This window comes from Saccostrea cucullata, unplaced genomic scaffold, assembly GCF_032062105.1.
Source record: "Saccostrea cucullata isolate Sc308-1 unplaced genomic scaffold, CSIRO_AGI_Scuc_v1 ctg4187, whole genome shotgun sequence".
Taxonomy (NCBI): domain Eukaryota; kingdom Metazoa; phylum Mollusca; class Bivalvia; order Ostreida; family Ostreidae; genus Saccostrea; species Saccostrea cuccullata.
The window spans coordinates 1-27,500 of NW_026920495.1; the positions used below are offsets into that span (position 1 = coordinate 1).

Here is a 27,500-nt window from a genome sequence, read left to right on the forward strand (position 1 = left end):
TTACACTATGTTCCCGGCAGCCACGGCAATCACGTTTCAGGCCACCGTGGAAAAAACGGGACGGGCGTGAGAAAACTTGGGGCAACGGGATGGGCAAACGTAACTCATCGCGATTGCCGTTGATGCCGTGTCAGATTTTTAAACTGTCAAAAAATTTGCCACGGCGGCCACGTTGCAGATGTGAAACTTAGTAGGTCGTAGTAAAACGGAATAAACGCAACAAAACGCGACAGCACGTAATAGACCGTAACAGAACTTGGAGGCAGTCCGCAGTGGGACGGGAGAATGTATATTTCCATTCATCTCACGGTTCATTCACGTTTTGAGACGTTTTGCTGAGTGTAGTCCGCGTTCTGTCACGGCTAGTTCACGGTTGTTGTCCGTTTTATCACGTTCTGCCACGTTTCATCACGGTCCTCACGGCAAACTAGGGTGTATGGTAGCCGTTTCCTCGCGTTCAATCGCGGTTCGTCCCGGCATGTTACGGTTTATGGTCCCGGTGCGTTGCGTTTTACTACGGTCTGACACGGCGCACACGGTCTGAGAGGAAGCATATAAAAGCCGGGCACTGCAGAGAAGTTTCATTATGGATCCACATGGATCTCCGCCTTCTCATCCGTCTTATTCGTCTCATTCCTGGTTGCTGCACTCCTGCCTTCCCTCTCTGTAACTGCTGCTGGTTCTTTTCATTTTGAAGAAGTGATTTTAGGTATGCACCCAGCAAACACGCGAAAATAAAATCTTCGTCTTGGGAATTCATGATGTTTTATCTTCGAAGGGTCATGATACGATGATTGTTTTTGGTTAGGAGACCTTCTCTGGTACAAACGTGATCCATAGTTTCCCGGCCTCCATGTTTCATACGTAGAAAGACTTGACAGAACGTGAGAAACGTATAAGAACTTCATAAGAACGCGAGAAACGAGAGGTGACCTATCAGAACGTAAGAGGCCTGGGGGGAACGTGCTGGTATGCGTGGCAGAACCGTGGTGCGCCGTGTAGCCTCCGGCACTCCACGGCAACTTCTTCCTACGGCCCAGCACGGATTCCGTAGAAGACCGTAGAAGACCGCAAAAGAACTTGTCAAGACTTGGATATAGAGGGGAAAATAACCAAAATCTCACGGCGCACTACGTTTCGGGCAAACGGGAACATAGTGTAAACGTAGCATAAATGAAATATCAAATTCCTTTATATCCAGTTTATGATTATAATTAAGCTTATCCATAGGCTTTTCACCAATGAAACCTGCGAGTTTATTGCAGATTTCTAACATCTTCAACCAAGTGCTACGGAATTTATTATTCACTATCCCAGCAAACTTTCTACGAGTAAAAAACTATTATTTCTAAATGGCTGCCTTTAGTCTTCAATCTCGTTTTAATGTCATCATTTGAGACTTTAATTCTTGAACATCTGACATGACTGTCTTCAACATTTCATGTTGTTCGTGTTGATCCTTGACAAACTTTTCTATGATAGCTTTTATTGCATCTTCCCCTTCCTCTCTTCAGAGCCAGTTTCTGAATCCCTTTAAGACCATCCAAGTACTTTTTACCAGTGAACATTTCCAGTCTTTGGCAGATATCTGACATCGTCGACCAGGTGTCATCAAATTCTGACTGAGAGATGGAGGCTGAACTGACATGTGCAGTCAATCTATTTCGTATTGACCTAATTCTCTCGATATCATCACCCACTCTCACCTCTCCTGCTGCTGGCTCTTCTCCCCATTTTCCTTTTGTTGGTTTAGGAATCTTTGAACAAATGTTTCTTATCAACTTGTATGTTAATGAAATATCAAATTCCTCATATCCTGATATTTTTGCTTTTTTCAATTGTTTTTCTTGATTTGCGTTTAGATTCAGGCTCTTCGACTTTTTGTTTGATAATAAATCCACCTTGTTCTCAATATCAGATGCAGGAATTTCTGATTCTAGAATATCTCTGTATGCCTTATTCAACACATCATTTGTAGCCATACCAAGTTTTGCAAATCTAGACCGGCCTTCTAGGTTTTGTCCAGAGGCCACATGAGTACTGGAATCACTCGACTCCCTCTGAAACAAAATAAACCATAGCTATTATAATGAACCAATCTTAACCTCAAAACTAAGTCCTGGAAATAGCCAACTTTGTCTGAAGCAAAATCAATCTTAGTACATCTAATGGAGCCAACTTAGGAAAAAACATTATAAACCAAGATTAAAATTTATAAGATGATTCCCCATATGGTAAGCAAAGCTAAACCCTAATGCAGGTACAGTTTGTTTTCCAAGGTGATTATAACAAAGGGCCCTGTTGTAGGTAAGTAAGGAAAATTAGGATAAAAACAATTTTAATTTACCATTAGATAACATTGAGTTGGTGACATCACATCAATTTGGAAAATTAGGATTAACGTGAAATAAAAGATTTATCTAGAGAGAAACATAATGTACTCATCGGAGCTTCTAACACCCCGGTACCCGAACCACGAGACAATGGATAGTTAATTGCACAATTTTGGTAAAAGATTAAAAATCCATTAACCTCTTGCAAAACAGTTCATCTACTCTGCACTGGTCTGAAAGAAACTTGGTGCTTTGATCAAGGTCATGACACATTTTGAGATTATAAGCAATATTAGTTTGAAGCATACAGATATACCTAACTACATTTCTTCATTCCATTTTGAAATTCCAATTATTTATACAGATATACCTAACTACATTTCTTCATTTCATTTTGAGTTTCCAATTATTTTTTCAGGTAAACATCATATTACCTTAAATAAGTTCAAATCATGACACATTATTGGGTCGTAAGAAATCGTTGAGTCAAATAATGGTCCATTTTACAAGATATGGTTACACTGATTTTCTCTAAAAAAATTATTCCTGAAAGTTCTTGAACTTGACCAAATGACCTTGCATTTAGATCAATACATTCCTGATAGAATGCTCTGTGTAAAATATAAACTTCAAAAGTCTATCTCTTTAATATTTTTTCATTCATTGATCTTTTATATGGTCAAAATCAGTAGGATTCCTCAGCTTGTAAACAATATATGTGCCAGTGTTTTTTTCCTACAGAGTTATTGGCTGGACTTAAATATACATATATACGAGGGTTGATCCAAAAGTAATGTCACTATGTCCATATCTTTGGTATCTGGCGTCATATTGTCAAATAAAGTATACCGAAATATGCACATTTGAAAATTTAATTAAAATTGAAATTTTGGTTTAATAATATTAAATAAAACTTTTTTTATAGATGTTTAAAAGGTGAGACGTAGGGATGCCGCCGCGTCATAACGTTACGTCTAATTTTGAACTTTATTTTCTAAAGAATAAAAAGATAAACACATAATAAAAAATTTTTAAAACGCGCCAAATTGCCCGTTTTTTCGTTAATAAAAACTTACGTCATTTTCCAGTCTTCAGTTAAAAATTAAATGACGTCATTGCCATTTTGGATGATTTACACAGTGTTTTATTCCGATGATTTGAACGAAAGAAATCCCAGAAATGGAAAAAATGCCGCAACGAGCTGTTATGCATTTCTGTTACAAAATGGGGAAATCGCCACTAGAGACTGTTTCTTTCATAAATGATACTTATACTGAAAAGAAGGTCAATAGGAGACTTGTTTATCGGTGGTTCCAGCGTTTTCGGGAGGGAGATGGGTCATTAAATGATCAACAGAGGACAGGAAGACCAAAGGATGGACGATCGGACGGAAATGTTCAACTTGTTTCTGACGTTGTGAAAGAAGACAGGCGTGTGACGATAAGAGCGATAAGCGAGACTTTGAATTTGTCCTATGGCACTGTGCAAAGAATTTTGACGGAGGACTTATCTATGAAAAGAGTAAATGCACGATGGGTTCCAAGACTTCTTAAAGAAAATGAAATGAGTGCACGTGTTCGTGAATCCGAGAGATTTTTACGGCGATGGAGAAAAGAAGGAGAAGCATTCCTCAGGCGCATCATTACGGTGGATGAAACCTGGGTATATCTTTATGACCCTGAGTCTAAATTACAGTCAAGCCAGTGGAAAAGCACGGATTCACCACCTCCTAAGAAAGCTCGGGTTTCCAGAACCACCAAGAAGCACATGTTCGTTGTTTTCTTTGATATGGATGGTGTTGTGCTTAGCCATGCTGTGCCACAAGGACAAGCGATCAATGCCTCGTATTATTCAAAGGTAATTGACAAATTAATTAATTAATAATTATCATTAAAAATTAAAAGCCGTAACAAGTAATCAAAATTTATGTATCTAATTCACGAACGATTATTAAAAATAATTATATAATAAAAAATTAATAAAGAAATAATCATTTCTTAAAACAGACTTTCAAATTCAGAAAAAAAACATTATTTTCTTTTCATAAAAAAATTCACGCTTAATTTGTTTTCCAGGTTTTATCCAGAGATCTTATGACTGCACTGAGAAAGAAAAGGAAACATATATATGACAACCTTAGTAACTGCATCATCCATCATGATAATGCAACACCGCACACGGCAATGGAAACTGTAATAACAATTGAGCTCCTTGGAATGGAGAAATTGCCTCACCCCCCTTATAGCCCAGATCTAGCTCCGTTTGATTTTGCGCTATTTCCGCATCTGAAAATCAACTCCGAGGGACCCACTTCGAGAACCTTCAGCACTTGAGACAGGCATGTAACGAGGTATTTTCTCTACTACCCAGAGAATGGTTTGCAGACGTTTTCCAGAAATGGGTTAGGAGACATCTGCTTTGTGTAGAGCACCAAGGCCGTTACTTTGAGAAGGACTAATTTTACGTTCAGGTGTTTGACGCGTATCTGTTATTTGACGTTATTGAGGTTGCGGCGACTACCACAATTGAACTTTGTATATAATCCAATATTTTTAAAAGTATAAATCATGTTGAACTGAAATTTTCAGATCTAATTTGAAATAAATATAGCTTCCATCATTGCTAATTTTGTTGCTTTACGCCGATTATTTTTAATTTTATCGCAGTTGTGACATCGCAGTTATGATAAGGCTGTCCGAAGGCTTAAATTGTCTTAAAATTATACATTTTATTTTGAGCTTGATTTTAAATTAATATGTGATCCTTGTTTGAAATTGCAGTCAACTTGAGATAATAGTTTAATCAGGTATTATAATAAAGCATTTCTTTGATGTCAGATGACTGTGTTGATCACGTGACGGACATTTTTGATATTCTTATATGTTGCACAAAAATCACCTCGACACAAGTGCAAAACGAAAATATTGTGCAAAGTTTGTTACATAGATCATTTCATCGTGATCCCTGGTACATAAAAAGTGCTGGGGGCAGGTTTCATTTTTACTTCTTAAGAAAATATTTTACGAAAATTAAAATTACCAACGTAAGAAGGGGTATTTTCCAGTCTTTATTGCGATGTGTACAAAAACGGATAAACTACACACGATCCCCCAGCAAAATTCAGTTAGAAGACATAGTTCTCTTTAAGATTCACGCAGAATATCTTCAATTTATCCTTGTCTTTCACTTGTGCCAGTCCAGTATAAACACGATTCATAAATTCTAACTTTGTCTACGGAAGTGTAAGGGGAGCGTTTCAAACATAATCTTTTGCTATTGCTTGAATATATGCATATCGGACAAGCAAAAGGAATGGAGATATTTAAATATCAAATGTTAAACATTATAACAGCACATACGAGCATAAAAAAACGACTCTTACTCTTAAACACAAATCCCCATAATAAATTTACATGCCGTGTAATAGTTATGACACTTTCCCCGTCATGTCAGCACAAGTATGTAGTGACTTGACGTCATATTCTATTATGACGTCATATCTAGGTAGTTCAGAGAAGTTACTACAGTTTGAACAGTTTGATATTTTACGGGCAGCCTTATCCTAGCTGCGATTACTTTTGGATCAACCCTCGTACTAACAGACAGGCAGACAATATAAGTCCTAAAAATCAATTTCTCGATTTTTCTTTGACAGGGAGTATAAAGATTATTAAGTATAACTGTTACCTTTTCCCAGAATCCCTGTGTCGTCTGTACATTTATCACATGTTTCTGCTGAAGTTGACACTTGCACTGAATTTCTTTAGCCTTGATTTTGGACAGCTCACTTGAAAGTGTAAAAGAAAGATCTTTCTCATTACAAATAATGTTTTGACATTTGAATCCTCTGAGGAATATATTTGTGCCAATAAATGTTTCTGTCAATTTTTCTATTCCTTTATCAATGGAGTTTCCAATTTCATTTGATACACCTTTCTCTACAGTCAATGGTTTGATTCTCAACACCTGCAACTGAATATCATCATTACATATACCAACAACAACAGTGTGTTCATTGTGATCAAACACTGCCGCCGTTTGATAAAGACATAGACTTCCTTCATTATCTTCATCTTTTGCAACACTCCATCTTAGAGCACTTATCCAGTATGCTACTAGTCTGTAGAACACAAACATGGCAAAGGAACTGAATCGATAGCACAAAATGGATGAGCATTCCCATGTATCTTCACTGAAGTCAGCTTTAAACTGCTTTTTGTTCATACACGGGACATACCATGACATGCTACCTACTGATACAGCCTCAAATGCATTCAAATCTACCAGCATTTGAAGTTTCTCCATGTATGGCATAATTTCATTTTTATGTTTCAAGTAAGAGGGTTCATCTTTCCACAAAGCATCTATAACTGTTTCTTTGAGTTCCCCTGTTTTGTTGAAGGATTTCCACTCTTTGATTAATTTTGTTTGACAGTCTTTAGTGATGTGGTTTTCATCAGCAATTATCTTACTGAAAGCATTAGCAAACCACTGAATATCTAGTATGACATGTTCCCTCAAGTCCGCTTCTTCAAAATTCAAAAGAAGGCCACTGTCATGGAAACATTTTAAATATTTTGTCATTTCTTCATCACTTTTGATTTGGTATTCATTGGGAAGAGATGAGTTGAGCTTCCAGATTTCACTCAGGGACAAAACCTTCCATGCTCCTTCATACAATAACTGCTCCATTAAAGCCCACGAAGAAGGCAATTCAACTTTTGTATTGTTCTCATCTGTAAATTGTTCCACTATGGACTTTTCATTGATTCCAGCATTTTCTTGGTATCATCATTAAGTTCCTTTAGACCTACTGCATATTCCCGATCATTCATAGACTCACTTAAGCAATCTCTGTCCTCGTCTGGTACAGCATTCCAGAACTCCCTAAGATACTTTTTTATTTCCTGAAGATAAAAACAAAGCAAACATGAAAATATTTTAAAAACATAACTGTGCACTAAAATCATAATAATATAATGCTATAGATCTTTGAGAAATCTGGAGTAACAGGTATCTCAGGAGTAAAATTGGTACAAAATCTAATTGATTAAAGATAAAACTGCAGATTTGGTATCCCTTATAGTATATTTTGTCACTTTGGATGTAAAGCAGTAAATAGATAGCTACTGTGAATTAAAGGTTTCTAAAGAACTTTTGTATGATATGTGTTTAGTATGTGCTCTCATACAGAACACTTTTAAAAACTTAAAATCTATTTAAATGATTTTTAATCCACAATAAAAGCATAAACAAGAGGCCCATGGGCCATATCGCTCACCTGTGCAATGTGGCCAGAAAGAAAATCAGAAATCAGTTTCTTATTGAAAACTTTAAACCCAATAGTGGTCCCAACCAATCCTTAAAAAACTGAGAGGGTATGATTTGAACAAACTTGAATCTACACTAGCTAAGGATGCTTGCATATTTTTTTGACTATTTGTGGCTTTATTGCCCTTTACATTTGAACTTACACTGTGGCCCTGCCCTAACCCCAGGGGTCATGACTTGAACAAAATTGAATCTGCACTACCTGAGAATATTTCCATATGAATAGGACTAGTCATGGCTTTGTTATTCTTGAAAAGAAGATTTTTAAATATTTTTTCTACATGTTTCCATGTTGTGACACCGCCCTACCCCATGGGTCATGATTTGAACAAAATTGAATGTCCACTACCTGAGGTCAAGGTTACATATAAGTATGATCATTCATGCCTTTGCTATTCTTGAGAAATTTTTTTTTGAATTTCTATTTATATTTCTTTGTAAAACTTTGATTGGTTATTGTGGCTCGCCCTATCCCCAGGGGTCATGATCTGAATAATCTGAATCTACACTACCTGAGGATGCTTCCCTATAAGTTTCATCTTTCCTGGCACAGTGGTTCTTGAGAGGACGGTTTTTAAAGATTTTCCCTATATATTTCTATATTAAACTTTATCAGCCATTTTGGCCCTGCCCTTCCCCCGGGGGTCATGATTTGAATAAATCTAAATCTACACTACCTGAGGATGATTCCCTATAAGTTTTATCTTTCCTGGTGTAGTGTTTATTGAGAAGAAGATTTTAAAAACATGCCAGGCCATCAGCCTTCTGCTCAGGTGAGCTAAAAAACCTTCATTTTGACAACCTGGTTGCATGGTTAGACCCCCCTGTTATTTTTCATAGGGACATAGTTTGAATCCACCTGGAACTACATATTTACAGTTTTATGTGTTTTTTTTCAAAATCTTGCTTTTTGAACGTCATACGAAACAATGTCCTGAGCACTTTGGGTTGTATACGGCAATGAGTTCATCTGAGCAATATGAATGAGCTTGAAATTACATTTGGATTTTTGTTTGGATACTTTACTGAAAAAAATGAATTTCAATTTGTGCAGCTTATTTGGATTTATGACATCAGTTAGACCCAGTGTCACATTTACGATGTTTTTTTTCTATTTGTATTTAAAATTTACTGTGATATTTGTTCTAACGTTGTTCCTTAGTTTCTTTCAGTTTTTCCATTCTGGACCCCTTCGAACACCCTCTGTGGTACCTCTACATTACCTGTATTTATTCACCTGAGTTTAGGCTTTCGCCCTTCTTAAAACCAGCTTTCCAAGATGTAACAGAACGAGCTCTGATTGTCCAATTTTACTGTTAAGATTTGTAAAGTTAAAGTACTGAGTATTGTATATCGTTAATACAGACACTGACTTCTGAGGTGAGTAACATGTTTTATTTACATTTTTTTCCTCTCTGTTTTGTTAAACAGTCCTGAGATAACTTTGTTATTTCCACGTATTTCAATTTTAATTTATTCGTTTGTATAGTTTGTATGTTCTATAAATATCATAGTGAATAGTGTTAATTGATAGTATCGGCTCTAGTATTGTAGTATATAGTTTCATTATGATTCTAAACCGTAAAGTAACTATGTAAGTGACGTTACTGTGTGTAAGTGTAAGTTACATGTAGAATAATGTAATTATTGTGTAAAAGCATTTAATTCAAGTTCTGTAAAGCAGCGATGTGATGTTGACCCCCTTATTATCCCATTTTCATGTATGGTGGGTTATGTTGGTAATTACTTGTATGTAGATTTGAGTTTTTAACTGTGTAACTTAATGTGTTTGCAATTTTGTGTTATGTAGGTCCCGTTATACGTCCTCCGTTCCAGGTTACATGTCCTACGTTACGTCTTGTGTTTGGTGTTGTATTGTGTGTGGTGTAACGGTTATGGTTACTGTGGATCCGGAATATATACTATGTACAGTTGTTGTAATCTAGATAAATGTGAAAACGCTTGTGACTTTTGTTATTAATTATAATAAGGAAGAACCCGCAACACCCAGTCGCCTTGATCCACACATTGCATCCTTGCTTTTCAAAAATATTTGATTAATACCAAGGAGCATATTTCGAACAATTCATCCAGTTTCAGTATATAAGTACAGCCCCCCCCCCCTTTATGGTACCCCTGAGCCTGGGGCCTTGAAATTCACAATTCTAGAAGATTAGTACTCTTGCTCATCATAACTATATAGGTAGTTCATCTGCTTAATACCAAGGAGCAGAGAAGAAAACTTTCAAAGATTCAATGTATTTTCATCATAAAATCAATAGAGCCCCGCCCTATCACTAGAACCCCTGACCCTAGGGCCAAAAAATTCACAATTTTAGAAGAGGTTACCTTGCTCATCATAACTATGTTATTAGTATATTTCATTCCTAGGAGCAGAGAAGAAGATTTTCAAAGAATTCATGTAATTTCACTATATAATCTATAGAGCCCCCCCCCCTACACCAGAACCCCTGACCCTGGGGCCATCAAATTCACAATTTTGGTAGAGGTTCTCTTGCTCATCATAACTATGCATTTAGTTAGTTATTTAATATCCAGGAGCAGAGAAGAAGATTTTCAAAGAATTCATGAATTTTCACTATATAATCTGTAGAGCCCCCCCCCCCCCCCCCACCCTTACACCAGGACCCCTGACCCTGGGGTCATAAAATTCACAATTTTTGTAGAGGCACTCTTGCTCATCATAACTATGCACTTAGTTCGTTTATTTAATACCCAAGAGCAGAGAAGAAGGTTTTCAAAGAATTCATGTAATTTCACTATATTATCTATAGACCCCCCCCCTACACCAGAACCCCTGACCCTGGGGCCATAAAATTAACAATTTTGATAGAGGTACTCTTGCTCATCATAACTATGCATTTAGTTAGTTTATTTAATATCCAGGAGCAGGGAAGAAGATTTTCAAAGAATTCATGAATTTTCACTATATGATCTATAGAGCCCCCCCTCTCCTTACACCAGAACCCCTGACCCTGGGGGCCATAAAATTTACAATTTTGGTAGAGGCACTATTGCTCATCATAACTATCCACTTAGGTAATTAACTTAATACCCAGGAGCAGAGAAGAAGATTTTCAAAGAATTCATGTAATTTTACTATATTATCTATACACCCCCCCTACACCAGAACCCCTGACCCTGGAGCCATGAAATACACAATTTTGGTAGAAATACTCTTGCTCATCATAACTATGCACTTAAGTAGTTTATTTAATACCCAGGAGCAGGGAAGAAGATTTTCAAAGAATTCATGAATTTTCACTATTATAATCTATAGAGCCCCACCCTTACACCAGAACCCTTGACCCTGGGGCCATAAAATTCACAATTTTTGTACTTAGTAGGTTTATTTAATACCCAGGAGCAGAGAAGAATATTTTCAAAGAAATAATGCATTTTCACAATATACTTATTTGGCCCCGCCCTAGCACTAGAACCCATGACCCCGGGGCTATGAATTTCACAATTTTGGTAGAGGACTCAATGCTGATTACAATCATGCAAACAGTTTGACAGCTTGATGTCCAGGAGTAAAGTAGAAGATTTTTAAAGATTGCACTAATTTTAGTGGTTTTTGCCCCACCCCCAGGCCCCAGGGGGGCAGGGACAATGAAATTCACAATTTTTGTTTCCCTTCACCCATAGATGCTATATGCCAAATTTGGTTGAAATTGGCTCAGTGGTTTCAGAGAAGAAGCTGAAAATGTTCAAATGTTAACGCACGACGAACTACGACGGACGAAAAGTGATAGCAATAGGTCACCTGAGTTTTCTCAGGTGACCTAAAAACATGTATGACGTATACGTATCAAATAAAAATATGAAGATTTTTGTTTATAAAATATTAATTTTAAAAAAGTAATCATAATAGGAAGAGAAAAATCTTGATTTCAAAAGGGTTTTCACCAGGATCATCCTGCTATGAAACATTCTATATTTAAAGGTCGCGTCATCTGGTTTATACATTGACTATGAAAAAGCTCTTGTTTTCAGTTACTGTGTCTAATCAACGATTGGTTCAAATAGAGTAAACTTTACTTTAGAATCGGATAGTTCATCTAAAAACAAAATTACGTTTATATCCAAAAAAAAAAGATTCAAATCAAATCAATAAAATACGGCAAAATTACACTAGATCTAATGTGTTACATATTTACATCAATGGGTCTTTATGAGGTCATAAAACACAAAATCAAGAACGATAAGGGGGCAACAAATTTATCAAGTAGACAAGTTTTGGCCTTCATTTGTCTCTTTAGCAAAGGCAAATATATTATACCAAACGTAATTTGACGTTTTTTTCATTTTCAAGGAAATTTCTATGTTTAGTAATTGCAGCTTCACCATTCTTCAAAATCAAAAATCTATATGCAGATTTATGTATCTTAGTGAAGTCTACTTATGTGCCAAGTTATATTGAAATAGACCAAAACTGTAGAAGGAGTAGCATTTTGAATGTTTTTCACAGGAGTTTCTATTTTAAGTAACCACGGCAACACTGTTCAACGAAATCAAAAACCGATAACAGTATTACGTATCTAAGTGTGGTCTACTTTTGAGCAAAGTTATATTAAAATCAGATCAAAACTATAGGAGGAGTAGCATTTTGAAACAAGAGGCCCATGGGCCACATCGCTCACCTGAGATGCTTTGACCATTCTGTTCTTTACTAGATTTTCCCCTTGTAATACATACTTTGACCACACCCTACAGCACTGATCATAGTTAAGACAATTTGAAATCTACACCATCCCAGGATGCTTCCACATAAGTTTCAGCTTTTCTGGGCCTGTGGTTCTTGAAAAGAAGATTTTCAAAGACTTTTCCTATATATTTCTTTGTAATACTTTGATTTCCCATTGTGGCCCCACCCTACCCTCGGGGGTCATGATTTGATTTATTTAGAATTTACACTACCTGAGAATATTTTCACATGTTTCAGCTTTTCTGGCCCAGTGGTTCTTGAGAAGAAGATTTGCAAAGACTTTTCCTTTATGTTTCTATGTATTACTTTGATTTCCCATTGTGGCCCTGTCCTAACCCTGTGGGTCATGATTTGAACAATTTAGAATCTACAATGTCTCAGGATGCTTCCACATAAGATTCAGCTTTTCTGGCTCAGTGGTTCTTGAGAAGAAGATTTTCAAAGATTTCTCATATATATTTCTATGTACAACTTTGATTCCCCATTGTGGCCCCGCCCACCCCCGGGGGTCATGATTTGAACAATTTAAAATCTACGCTACCCCAGGATGCTTCCACATAAGTTTCAGCTTTTCTGGCCCAGTGGTATTTGAGAAGAAGATTATCAAACATTTTTCCTATATATTTCTGTGTAAAACTTTGAATCTCCTTTGTGGCCCTGCCCAACCCGCGGGGTCATAATTTGAACAATTTAGAATTTACACTATCCCAGGATGCTTCCACTTAAGTTTCAGCTTTCCTTGCTCAGTGGTTCCTGAGAAGAAAATTTTTTTAAAGACCCCACCCTATTTTTGTTTTTTCTTGATTATCCCCCCTTGTGAAGGGACTTAGCCCTTCATTTTAACAATTTAAATTTCCCTTTACCAAAGGGTGCTTTGTACCAAGTTTGGTCAAAATTGACCCAGTGGTTCTTGAGAAGAAGTCGAAAATGTGAAAAGTTTACGGACGGACAGACGACGGACAAAATGTGATCAGAAAAGCTCACTTGAGCCTTCGGCTCAGGTGAGCTATAAAATTGTTTGCAGACAGACAGAAGTACGGACAGACAGACAGCTAGATTAACGACGGATTGCACTACTATCGCATAAGGCTTTCTGGTCTCTTTGATAAAACTTTCACAGAATTTTCACAGAATCTTAATTACATATTGCCGTTGTGCACCTCCATTTTTTTATCTGACACATATTTTGAGTTTCCCATAGCAAAAGTCTATAAAACAATGCAGTTTTCCCCCATGGCACCTGATCCCACCTCGGATGTTTTGGAGGTCCGTGTTTGCTCTACTCTGATTTTGTATATTGTTTAATGGACTTTGAGATTGAATGGTGTTCGCTTTCTCCATATCCTTCATTGGAGACATCGAACAGTACTCAAAGTCTCAAAGTCCATAAAATAATACAATATCCTTGAGGATTATCCGAGGGGCACCAAATGAACTCCTTGAGTCTGTGTCCATTATAGACTCAAAAGGTCAGTGACGTCTTTTTATACTGGGCGACGCGCCTGCCAGTATTATTTCGTTATTCTGTGTACTCATGAATGAATAGGTACCGAACGACAAATTCATATTTGGTCTTATTATACCCTCACTTTCTAAAGAAAGTTCGGGTATATTGTTGTTACTCATGTCCGTCCGTCCGTCCGTCCGTCCGTCCGTCTGTCACACTTTTCTTCCTTGAACTCCTCTTACATTTTACACAGTAGCCTAATCATCTTTTGGGAGATGGTTGGTGGTGTCATGTAGATGTGCAGTAAGGTTTCGGAATTTTGATTTTGCCCCGGGGGGTCAAATGGGGGTCGAAAAATGACGTTTTTTATGCAAAAAGCCCCGTCTTCCCTGAACTCCTCTTACATTTTACACAGTAGCCTAATCATCTTTTGGGAGATGATTAGTGGTGTCATGTAGATGTGCAGTAAGGTTTCGGAATTTTGATTTTGCACCGGGGGGTCAAATGGGGGTAGAAAAATGACGTTTTTTATGCAAAAAGCCCCGTCTTCCCTGAACTCCTCTTACATTTTACACAGTAGCCTAATCATGTTTTGGGAGATGGTTGGTGGTGTCATGTAGATGTGCAGTAAGGTTTCGGAATTTTGATTTTGCCCCGGGGGGTCAAATGGGGGTCGAAAAATGACGTTTTTTTATGCAAAAAGCCCCGTCTTCCCTGAACTCCTCTTACATTTTACACAGTAGCCTAATCATCTTTTGGGAGATGGTTGGTGGTGTCATGTAGATGTGCAGTAAGGTTTCGGAATTTTGATTTTGCCCCGGGGGGTCAAAATGGGGGTCGAAAAATGACGTTTTTTATGCAAAAAGCCCCGTCTTCCCTGAACTCCTCTTACATTTTACACAGTAGCCTAATCATCTTTTGGGAGATGGTTGGTGGTGTCCTGTAGATGTGCAGTAAGGTTTCGGAATTTTGATTTTGCCCCGGGGGGTCAAATGGGGGTCGAAAAATGATGTTTTTTATGCAAAAAGCCCCGTCTTCCCTGAACTCCTCTTACATTTTACATAGTAGCCTAATCATCTTTTGGGAGATGGTTAGTGGTGTCATGTAGATATGCAGTAAGGTTTCGGAATTTTGATTTTGCACCGGGGGGTCAAATGGGGGTCGAAAAATGACGTTTTTTATGCAAAAAGCCCCTTCTTCCCTGAACTCCTCTTACATTTTACACAGTAGCCTAATCATCTTTTGGGAGATGGTTGGTGAGGTCCTGTAGATGTGCAGTAAGGTTTCGGAATTTTGATTTTGCCCCGGCGGGTCAAATGGGGGTCGAAAAATGACGTTTTTTTATGCAAAAAGCCCCGTCTTCCCTGAACTCCTCTTACATTTTACACAGTAGCCTAATCATCTTTTGGGAGATGGTTGGTGGTGTGCTGTAGATGTGCAGTAAGGTTTCGGAATTTTGATTTTGCCCCGGGGGGTCAAATGGGGGTCGAAAAATGACGTTTTTTATGCAAAAAGCCCCGTCTTCCCTGAACTCCTCTTACATTTTACAAAGTAGCCTAATCATCTTTTGGGAGATGGTTGGTGGTGTCATGTAGATGTGCAGTAAGGTTTTAGAATGTTGATTTTGCCCCGGGGGGAGTAATAGTGTCGAAAAATGATATTTTAAAAAGTGAGGTCAAGGTCAAAGGAAAATTCAAGGTCAAAATATGTTGACGTATTAATAACTCTTAGCAGTATGTATCAGCATATGACGTTTGATAAATATATCTTGAATTGTTTATTCAAAACTGGTCTAGACAGTAATTTTAGAAAAGTGAGGTCAAGGTCACAAGAAAGGTCAAGGTAAAAAAGAGTGAAGCATCGTAAAGCTTACATCAGTATGTATCATCATGTGAAGTTTCATTACACAACTTGAATGATTTCTTTAAAATAAAGCTTAACACTAATTTAAAGAAAAGTTATGTGAAGGTCAAAGGAAAAGTCAAAGTCAAAAAATATTGCTGCAGTTGGATATTTACTTCAGTATGCATCAACATATGAACTTTGATAAAAATATCTAGAAAGTTTCTTTGAGCCCGATGGAAAGACAGATGGAAGGGTGGAGGACGGACATGACAAAAACTATACATGTATTCCTAATCATGGTGTGGCATAAAAAAACTTGAATCTATATTATATGAGCATGTTTCCATCTATCAAGATTATACAAGCAAATTCAAAGAATTGTGGTCCTCTGCTTTCTGTGTTTTAGTGAATGAGATACCATAATTTATGGCAGATTGTGTGTCAAATATGCACCCCTATCATATATCAATTTTTGAAAATTGGGTCAAAGGGGAAAAATCATAGCATGCTCTGAAACATTTTGTTGCAGGTAATGTACATGTCAAATATGAAAGTCCTATCTCTTTTGAATCAAAAGTTATATATACAATATAATATTTTTGAAAAGTAGGTTAAACTTCTAGGTCAAGGTCACAGAGTCAAAAGTCATGATATATTTAGAAAAGTCTTTTCACATGTAATAAACATGTATAATTTGAATGCCCTTTCTTTTCTCTTTCAAAATGATCAATTTAAAATGTTATTTTTTGGAAAGTAGGTAAAACTTTAAGGTCAAGGTCTCACTTGGGTTAAAAAATCATAGTATATTTAGAAAGTTTTGTGGTAATGTGCATGTGAAATATGAAAGCACTATCTCTTATCATTCAAAAGTTATGACCAAGGTTAAATTTATTGTGACAGATGCACATACTAGCTGTCAATAAGATGGACAGACTGACAGACAAATGAGATTTAGTGTCCCCTCCCTTTCCCCAAAATGGGGGACAAGAATATGCCCTTGCTGTTCTTGAGAAGAAGATTTATGATGGAAAAAATCCCCTGCGTATTTCTTAACGCAAATTAATATTGTGTTCTTATGTCATTTTGTTTGTTGTTAAACATCCCTCTCAGGAATTTTTCACTCATATGGAGACACCACCATTTGAAAAATAATGAGGACAAGTTAGATTTGAGGTCAACATTCATTTTAGGAGTTTTCAACCATTAAGACGTAAAGAAATATTAACTCGATCCTTCCCCTCACCCCTTCCCAGACCCCTGTTTGTTCATGTATGCAAAAAAAAATGTTCATACAAATAGTTTAATGTGGTCCATCTCTGAATGTATTCTCATTCCTAATTCTAGGAAGATATGTTGACACAAATTCATGAATAAAATGTCAAGTAATCTTATCATTGATGCACTTTTATTTAATTTACTGCAGTCATATTGTGAACATTTCCAGCTCATTAGGAGAGTGGGGATGACCTCTAGGGGTTCATAACCTTTATACCATTAAATTTACATAACATAATAAAACAATATTATGTATAGTCAAATGGAAAAAGTTTCCTACTATTTAGGAGTCACGTGATCATTTGTCATTACAGGGACAGGGAAATGGATTGGGAGATCGCCCCCTCATCACCCCCCCCCATCCCTTTCCCCCGGAATTTGCAGGACTATAGTATGTACTGGAGGAAATAAAAAATGACTTTGGATGCCCTAAGTGTCCCTCCACCCTACAAAACAGACCAAACCATAACTTCTTTTATTTCTTGCTTCTCAGGAAATTCTGGTCTGGAACCCCCCCTACCCCCCCCCCCCCCCCCCTACCCCCCCCCCCCCCCCCCCCCCCCCCCCCCCCCCCCCCCCCCCCCCCCCCGTCCCTCCAAGAAAAAAAAATTCTGGATCTTGTAACTGAATGTAACGTTGATAACGGGGGATAACTCTTCAGAATGTGAAATTCGTCTATTTTAGCATCGGATGACCTTTGATCCTTTAAACTTTAACCTAACCGTTTGCATTTCAGACTATTTTACCCAAATCTATACCAAAACTTGTACTTACCGATTGTTATTATTTAGGCCCTGTCATCTTCATGAAATATAATCCAGTTAAAACACAAAATGAAATAATTCCTATCGACATATATGCAAATATGCACACTAGTATCCTACTGCACGTGCAGTGAAATCTAAAATGATAATGCCAATGGTAAAACTAGTACTTAAGTTGGGTACGTGACGCAAGCCCAATGTGATGCAGGTGTTCAGATACATGTATAGTGCAAAAACAAATTGAAAATTATCATTTACAAAAGATGTTTTATTTTAGCTTTGCAATTTAGGCCTATTTGCAAAAACAGACAAATAAGGTGTGTTTGTGTGTGTGTGTTGATGGGAGACGGGTGGGGGTTGACTATTAAATTGATTGTGTATATGGCAGCTTTCAAGAAGTTTCTGCCTAATCAAATATAAATAAACTTTGCACATATTGAAAAATTCATCAAAAACGCTTTACACTAATTTGAATAATATTATTTGTTGTTAATCTATATGAGAAAATAGATTTAAAAAGTTCCAATTATGTGCCAAAAATCCCCCCCCCCCCCTTTTATCAAACCTAATTTACATCATTAATTTAATTCTGTAGTTTAATTTCCGACTGGTAATGAATTAAGAATATGAAATACCTATAAAATGGAGGCCCATGGGTCACATGGTCACTAGCTGCAGGTCTGTAGCGTTATGGTTTTATATATAAGTCTTTGACTGCAGATCGTGTAATGCAAAAAAGGTGCAATTTACGGCGCAATATTTTTTGCGCACTTCTGGGGAGAATTTCTCCACTTTCCAGCATCGGTCAATTTACTACCTTTCACTCCCTAATTCTAGGCACATTATTTAATCAATCTGTATATTTTATCCATCTCCCAACCCTTTATAGTCGTCTCTACTCGAGATAAACTCGCTTGATTAAAATTATTTGTTAGATTGCTGAAAATTCACATCAAGCAAGTTTATTGCCTGTAGAGATTACTATAAATGACTGGGAGGTGGACAAAATATACATATTGGCCAGAGAATGTGTCTAAAATTAGGGAGTGAAAGGTAGTTGATTTGCCTAATGCTAGAAAGTGGAGAAATTCTGCCCAAAAGTGCTAAAAAAATATTGCGCGTAAATTGCACCTTTTTTGCATATGGGGATCTGTAGCGTTATGATCAAAGACAAATATATAAAACCAGATCTGCAGCTACATGGTCACCTGAGCATATTATGCTCAATTTGATGAATACATGTATTATGTAAATTATTGAATTATATTGACTTTTCATTGGCAGATCCAGAGGGGGGGGGGGTCCGGGGGTTGGAACCCCCCCCCCTTTATTTTTTGCCAAGTGGAGAGAGAGAGAGAGAGAGGATAAAAAGTCTTCTTAGATTATATATTTATAAGTCTTATTTATTGAATAGATAGATTCTCACACATTTAGTTTCCTCCAATCACCTTCTCTATTATATATTTTTTATGAGAGAATGGTTGCGAGGTTTAATTTGATATTAGATTTCCGCGATCTTTGGCTGTGTTTGCTAAATATGTACCGTTTTTATCATATCTTGATCAATTGAACGAACTAACATGTAACTCTTTGTTTTAAAGCCCACCCCCACCCCACCCCAAAAAGGTTTTTAAAATTATTAAAGAAAATTATTTATAATATTAAAAAGTGAAACGAATACAATAAAATTTAAGGCTTCCGTAATTTTTGATTTTTTTTTTTTTTTTTTTTTTTTTTTTTTTTTTTGCTTTGTTTTTATTTTGTTCGGAATGGGGGTACGCTTTTTTTTTGAAGGACATCAAACATAGATAGTATTTACCACAACCTTAGATCTTTCCATACAAGTCTGTGAATCTTTGCTTGAGAATATGTAAGGGGGGGGGTTAGAGGGGCATAACCCTGGAACCCCCCCCCTTTCAAAAATTGCTGGATCCGCCCCTGCTTTTTCCTTGGTAAAGCCCAATATGAAGAAGTGTGCATTTAGAGGCAAACACCTTAGTGCGGGTATTACTGTCTCATGACAGCATCTAGTTATCATTTTATAATTGCTTTCCATTGCACATCCGAGTTTTTTATCACGTACAAGCAGAACATGCATTTTGCCATTATAAACTAGAACTGTCCAATAGGGACAAATACCCCCCGCTGGGTTTTTCAAAGAAGGTGCCAATTCAAAAATACTTTATGGATCTAGAGGTGTTCACAAATTACTTACAAAAATTTGCAGTGAAATATAATTGCTCATCATGTTTCTTAATGAAACAAAGGTACAACCAAATGAAACATCAATAGTAGTACATTGTAATTCTATTGTAACTTTTTTTTAAATATTTTTTCATTTTATTTTTTTTATTCTTGCATTAAAAAAAATTACTGCAATTATGTTTTATGTCACTCTGCAAACTGATTGTTAAAAAAAACCATTATACAAAATCAAATTAATCTTGATATATCAATTTGAAATGCATTTTGAAAATAAAGAGCTGGTCATCCAGTAATGAAGTGCTTTGACAGACAATAAATTTCAATTAAGCAAATAAGAAAAGAGAGATCTTTAATTCTTGTGCCTTATTTCCTGGAGATTAGATAACACACACGCTGAGAGATATGCCTTAACAACTTCCAACACCAAACTCATTAATTTATCTTTAACTGGATGCATGTCCAGTCGTTATTCCCAAGAGACAAATGAAATTACATTATCTTCTGTGCAATGTAAAAACTATTTATAAGACTTGATGACGTTTCTTTTTTTAAAGTTTTAATGAGTAGTTTTAAGCTGTAGTATTTTTGAACAGATATTCTAGATTCTTTATCTCAAACCTTATACATGAGCCCAAAATGAAAAAGTCAATTAAAATAAAAAAAAAACCTGTAAAATGCAAAAAAAAATCAACAAAAAGGGTTTGAAAATTCCAGGTGCACACCTTCATAGGGTGAATAATAAGTGTACAGATTTTCAGATTAATCCTTGCAACAGTTTCTGAGAAAAAGTTCGGACAAAACCACAAAATAAAAATGAAAAAAACACCTGTAAAATTCAAAATAATAATCGAATCAAGATGAAAATATCAGGTGCACAACTTCATATGGTGAATAATATGTGTACATATTTTCAGACAAATCTTTCCAATAGTTTCTGAGAAATGGTCCGGACAAAATCTCGTCTACAGACAGACAGACAGACGGACAGACGGACATGTTGATTCCAATATACCCCCCCTTTACTTCGTTTGCGGGGGTTATAAAAAGGGGCCTGGGGTATCAATTAGTGAGTCACTGCTCACAGTACCTCTAATTCTTCGGAACATTGTTAAGGCTGAAAAAAAAGGCGGCGGGTTTAACTTTTACAGGAAAAGTTTACTGTGACGCCACAAAAAAGCGACTTTTTTGTATTTCTTCATAATACCAGATAATGAAATAATTTGCAATTTTAAAATCGTCCTTTTGCAGTGGCATAGACTAAATAAATCCTAACCATGTTTTGAATATAAATAAAGGATATGTTCCTTAACTTGAAATGTGCTACTGCTTCCTTTAAATCGAGAGCGTGGATTTATAAGTACACAAAAAATTTGGTAAAAGTCAAATATATTTCGACATAGGGCTATTTACCTGAAATTTTAACTATTAAAAAGCAAATTCTATGCAAAGCAGAAGTACTTTTCAGAAGGTACAAAGTAAGCAGAAACAATTAAGGTCAAGATCAAGTAAATAACTTAAGACTAATTTTTTTGGTGCTAGATCCATTATGACCTCATAATCAATTTCAACTTTCTTTTTCCCGTACTTTACAGCTTTAGCAGAATTATGTAAAAAAAATAGGTTATTGTCATTTTATTCAATTTGAAATCATATGAAAAGTAAAGCAGATACCTATATTAAATTTGATATTGATTTAAAGACGAGGTCATGAACATACTAATTACCGCTTTGTGATAGACTGTAGGCAATCTGGATACATTTCCTTTGCCGAATACCAAAAATAAAAAACCCATATTCATGACTGGTTTTCTTAATTTGTCATTAAAAATTACAGCTTAAAATACAGTTTTTCATCTTGTTTACCTACAAATTATGCCCCCAAACTCCTTATCTGATCAAGCTAAAGTTGTAAAGCATCATTAAAGGAATTTATTTCTCAAATTTGATAAATCTGTACGCACCTTTCATTTACTAAACCTTGACCTTAATAGCTTGAATTTTTAATTTCAAATAGGGTATGCCCTTACTATATTGATATTTGTTAATGACCTACATTCAGTACACGTACTATGCATTCATCACGTGAATGTACTTTGACCGGACCAAACTTCATATAGTACAGAGTAGGTTATATTATGCTATTTCCATAAGTATTTAAGTTATGTCATAATAAAACAGCTTAATAATAATAAATTCAGTTTTAAAAACAATTCCCGTTTTCGCACTTCTATTTTCCGTTGATTTTTCATAGTAAGTCTGAACTGTGCTGCTTTATTATATTTCAGTGTATATCTCTGATTGCCTATTGCCATCGGAACCAATGTTTAAATGGTTTGAATCAAATTAACCTGATGATGATATCACACGTTTCAGTTTTCCTGGTCCAACAGTTTATTAGGGTTTTTTTTATGAACTTTAATATCCTATATTGGCATTAACCTACCCCTAAAATCTGGTCTAGCGGTTTATCAGGTCTTTTATGAACTTTAATGTCCTATTGTGGCACTACCCTACCCCCGAGAACGAAGATTTAAAGAAATTAAAATAAACACACACTATCATAGGAAGCGTTCTCACAAGTTTGATTTTTTTCTGGCATAGAGGTCTTGTTATGATGATATTTTTTGTGACTTCTAATGTCTTTTCCCTAATTAAAGAATGGTCCTTCTATACACCCTATTACCGGCAATTAGGACTGCTAATGCAACTGTGACAACAGATAGCAAAGTTGTTTTTAACTATGAGAACTAATTTATATGTAATTATATATTTTTGACTATTCATTTTATTTATTTAATTCATTTGGTGTTTTCCAGTTTTGATCTTTCCTTAAACATTTTTTTTCTGTTTAATACAAAACCATGATTTCTTATAAAAGAAAAGAACAGAATAAAACTAGAAAACTGACCAGTCAGGAAGGGCCCCGCCATGGGGTAGAATTAAAAGGGTGCAACTTACAGAATGATTAAAAAATGTACGAAAAATAAGCAACAGCAACTGTATTTTTAAAATTTCAAGATAATTTCTGAATATTCAAAAACCTGAAAATAATACCCTTGTATTTACATTAGGCAGTAAAGAACAACTTAACATTGAATATATATTTAAACAATTATGAAGCTTGTGTTATATAAAATGCCAGCCTTCAATGAATGCAAATATGACATGAAGGCTTGACCTTAACTTCAAACAAACAGCAGTTGCAGACAAAGGTTTTCATTAATCTTAAAGTGAAATATAAAGAAAAGCCTACTAAATTTTCTGCAGCAGGCTAGATAATTAATCCCAAGGGATTAATTGTACCTCTCTCATCATTTTCTTTAAAGTTACAATAAGAACTTTTTTCAGTATTAATGATAGAATGGGGTTTTTATACAACTACCTTAAAAATTAATAATATTCTTGAATTAACATGAAGTGAAAAAATTAACAATATTCTTGAATTAAAATAAAGTGAAAAAAAATAAATCAAAAACTCTTCTTTAATCTATTTCTTGTTTTTAGAATTCAATGAAATTATAACTATTAAATTAAACAAAAATAAATTATAAAAATTTATATTTAAATCCACATATAGGAGTGTTCATAGCATTCCAAATTGATTTAACTTCAAAACAAACTTCATTTGCAGACAGAGGTGGTAATTCATCTCAATGTGCGGATAAAGATAATGCTCTGGATTTTCTTCAGGAGGAAAGCTATTTAATCCCAAGGGACTCATAGCAGCATTGAGTTTACAATGGGAACATCTTCAGCAGTTATCTCTCTTTGCCAATGCATTCTTATATATAAAGTTAAGGAATCTACCCCACCACCCCAGCTCCAAACCAGGGGACATAGAGAACCAAACTTAGCATCAAAATATGTATTTCTGCCTTCTGAACTACCATACCAAATTTCTACTTGAATGGGCAACCATAAAAAAAATTGCCCATTCAATCTTATACATAGTTAAGGTATCTACCCCACCACCCCATCCCAAAACCAGAGGACATAGAGAGACAAACTTAGCATCAAAATATGTCTTTTTGCCTACTGAACTACCATACCAAATTTGAACTTAATTGGGCTACCATAAAAAAAGTTATTAGGAAAAAACAGGAAATTTGTGGACGGAAGAATGACAGACGGACAGACAGACGGACAGACAGACAGAGTGATAACTATAGGGCACCTGCAAATCCATGCGGGGCCCTAATTAAATTTCAATACAAGTTCAAGAACAAATTGTCAAATTAAGCTTACAGATTTAAAACTGGGTGTGTCTTTGAAATTTCTAAATTTTACCTAAGCGAAAGATAAATTGTAACAACTTGGTTAATTTTTGGCCCATACCATGGTACTTAAGGAGTAAAAGATAGGAAAATTTTTAAAGAGAAACAACAGATACAGAGACGGATGAATTGCCACAGGACAACGGATGATCCATAAAGCTCACTTGAGTTTGCAGCTCAGGTAAGCCATTAATATCAAAGACAAGAATTATTATCCATATTTTTCCCACAGTCATCAACAAAAATAAAACCCAATTCATTTTGTAAAGACTATAACCAATCTTAAAACCTAATAGGTCAGACGTCTTTTTTTTTTTTTTTTTTATTAATATTTCTGTAAAATATGGCAGTACTTGTACATTCTCATGGTAGGTTGGATTTTTGTTCATTCCTTTTATAATTTACATTATTTAAGACAGAATACTTACATCTTTAGATTTTTTCTCTGTGTGTGTGACAACAAGAAACAGTGGTGCCTTTTTACCTCCAAATGTCTTGATTGAGGTTATCCAAAACTTCAAGTAGTCTAAAAGAAACAAAGGTATAAAGGGACAAATAAAGCGAAATGATAAACTAGAATTCTTTAATAGACTGTTACAAGCCTTACTGGTTAGCACTAAGAGCAAAGGGAAAGAAAAGTAGCACTTTGATTTAAATTTTTGCAAAGCAGTAAATAGAATGTATACGTTTACTAGGTGTATAATCTGCACGTGTGCCATGTTATATCGAAATCAGACCAAAACTGTAAGAGAAGTAGCATTTTGAAAATATTTCACAGAAATTTCTATTTTTATTAGTCATTGCAACACTGATCATTAAAATCAGAATCCCATATTAAGAATTATGTATATTAGTGCAGTCTACTTGTATGCCAAGTTATACTGTAATCAGCCAAAAACTCAGGGTGGAGTAGTGTTTTGAATTTTTTTAACAGACGGACGACTAAGTAGACAGACATTTAGACAGACAGACAGATGATGGATACCTTACTTTTGCATAATCTATTTCGGTCTCTGATCAGTAAAGCTAAAAACTACATACAGGTGTATCTGATAAGAGTAAGCTCTACAGCCTTTTACTAACAACCATGGAAAAAAAATGTATCAGAACTTCATCATTTTTTACACTACTCTTACAGAATTAAATGAAATAATAATTATATCCTAAATATAAAGTTATTCAAAAAAGAAATAAATATGAACTGTAATTTTTTTTATCTACGACATTTTTTCTATGATATCTGAATTGAAGAAAAAAATATATCATAAAATATTGTACTTTTGTACAGTAAGCAGTGTATTTGGGGAAGTTTAGTCAGGTTCAATGGTCACACCAACAGATTCATTATTCCTGGTTACTGATCACAAATTCATGTGTCAAGTTCAAAAAAACGAACCGATACCTGCCACAAATGATTGTATTAAACACATACATTTATAGGCTTTTGCTTGGGATAAAACTCAGGGCCTCTGGCAAGCCAGTCCAGTGATCTTCCAATTGAGCTTAAGGGTTTACCTACTAGCCCAAGATAGTAGGAAGCCGTGTACATGTATCTAACACTATCATGAACACAAACATGTTTTATATAGATTTTATATATAATTACTGTAATAATTAATGATTTTTGGTGTAGCGTGTTATTTACTGCTGATCACTATAAGTTGAAAATAACTGCAATTTTGACCTATAAATTCTATGGTACTATTTTTTCAATATCTTTTGTTAGAGCTTAGAAGAGTTTTAAATGAAGAGTTTTAAATGAAGCTAGGGATTTATTTGAAATTGTCATAGTAAAGTACTGAGAGGGCCTAAAGTTGGTAAAGAGTTCTATGGGAAAATAATTAAAGGTCTTTTCCCTATAACTGCTTCGATAAATCCCCATGTTTGATCACGTACTTGTTGAACGAATATGCTTGCAACCAATACAAATAATCTACGTTTGTAGAGCATTTGTCCAGAAACTGAAAGTACATACAAAATAAAACTGAAATGTGATTTTGTTCCAGGGGAAAATTCATTTTCCATGTGGGCAACCAGTAGTTCGTTTTACAAAAGAACTCTACTAAGACCTGAAAAATTTTGTAAAATTAAGTATTCTGATAAAAATTGGCTATGTTAAAAATATTTTACTTCATTCCTTTTTCAAAGATGAAAGACATTTTTTAATATATTCAAAGTTATAAACAGAATTCATCTTCATTGTAAGTTCTTTTTTAAATATCAAATCGCCCACAGCAAATTTTATTTGCTTTTGTAAGTGCGCGAGTGGTTATCCACAACTCCAGTTGACCGGTTTCGACCAAATAAATTTACTTGTGCATTCTTACGATGTGATGGTGATCTGTCTGTTCTATTTAAGTTAAATTTAAGTTAATACCACGTGGTATCCATTCGTAAGAATCTTCCGCAATTTTAACTTCAAGGTTTTGGTCTCCAGCTTTGATTTCGTTTTGTAAATAGTCTTTATAGTAAGCAAAATATCAACATTTTAATAAAATTAATTTAATTGCTGGACAACTTTGAAGTGACCTTGAGACCATGCTGTTTGCCCTAGGGAATTTCCCCATGATTTTAATGTACAACATTAGTTCTTGACAAGAGATTTTTAAGCAACCGTTACTTTTGTTTTATTTTTTCTAATTATCTCCCTTTGTCTAAGGGTCACGACCCAGCGCTTTTTTTTAATACATGGAAGCTTTTAGGCCAAGGATATGTCGTAACAAATTTGACAAAAATCGACTAAGGGGACCTTGAGTTATGGTTTATTGTAAAAAGTTTATGCACACTTGACAATGGATGCCGCACACAGAACGAATGGCAATAGTAATAGCACTTTGAGCCTTTGACTCATAAGAGCTAAAAATCTAACATTTTACAAGTGTCTTACCTTTGAGTTATGGTTTATTGTAAAAAGTTTATGCACACTTAACAATGCATGCCGCACACAGAACGAATGGCAATAGTAATAGCACTTTGAGCCTTTGACTCATAAGAGCTAAAAATCTAACATTTTACAAGTGTCTTACCTTTGTAAGTCCACACGGAGAAGATTGATCCTTCTTGATTATTTTTCTCCCTATCCACAACATCCTCAAACTTCTTAGTCATGTCCAACACAAGGATAAAGAAGGCCTTTGGTGTTACGTAAATTTGGTGACAGGCATAATATGCTAACTGACCAGCAAAATCCAGCATGCTTACTGTTGGTAACTTCTCTTTCTCAGACAAGATTTTCTGAAAAATTTCCTCTTTCACCATAGCTGGAGCTTCTGAGGAGATAAGACTGGCCATCACCTC

The 27,500-nt window shown here is 35.5% G+C and overlaps 2 protein-coding genes across 2 annotated transcripts in view; both read right to left on the bottom strand.

The window, feature by feature from the left end:
- Nucleotides 1–1,203: 1,203 nt before the first annotated feature.
- Nucleotides 1,204–7,025, bottom strand: LOC134249795 (uncharacterized). Its single transcript, XM_062732156.1, has 2 exons — nucleotides 6,021–7,025; nucleotides 1,204–2,060 (listed from the first exon to the last, which is right to left on the bottom strand). The coding sequence occupies exons 1-2, from the start codon at nucleotides 7,023–7,025 to the stop codon at nucleotides 1,440–1,442; spliced, it is 1,626 nt and encodes a 541-aa protein (XP_062588140.1). The 3' UTR covers nucleotides 1,204–1,439.
- Nucleotides 7,026–7,084: 59 nt separating this feature from the next.
- The window catches only part of LOC134249801 (uncharacterized), a 34,844-nt gene continuing 14,428 nt past the window's right edge, over nucleotides 7,085–27,500 (bottom strand). The window contains exons 3-5 of the mRNA XM_062732170.1: nucleotides 27,230–27,500; nucleotides 24,632–24,729; nucleotides 7,085–7,240 (exon numbers count right to left, since the gene is read on the bottom strand). The exon at nucleotides 27,230–27,500 is cut by the window's right edge and continues 236 nt beyond it. Of these exons, the coding sequence (XP_062588154.1) occupies nucleotides 7,085–7,240; nucleotides 24,632–24,729; nucleotides 27,230–27,500 (525 nt within the window). The remainder of the gene's footprint in view (nucleotides 7,241–24,631; nucleotides 24,730–27,229) is intronic.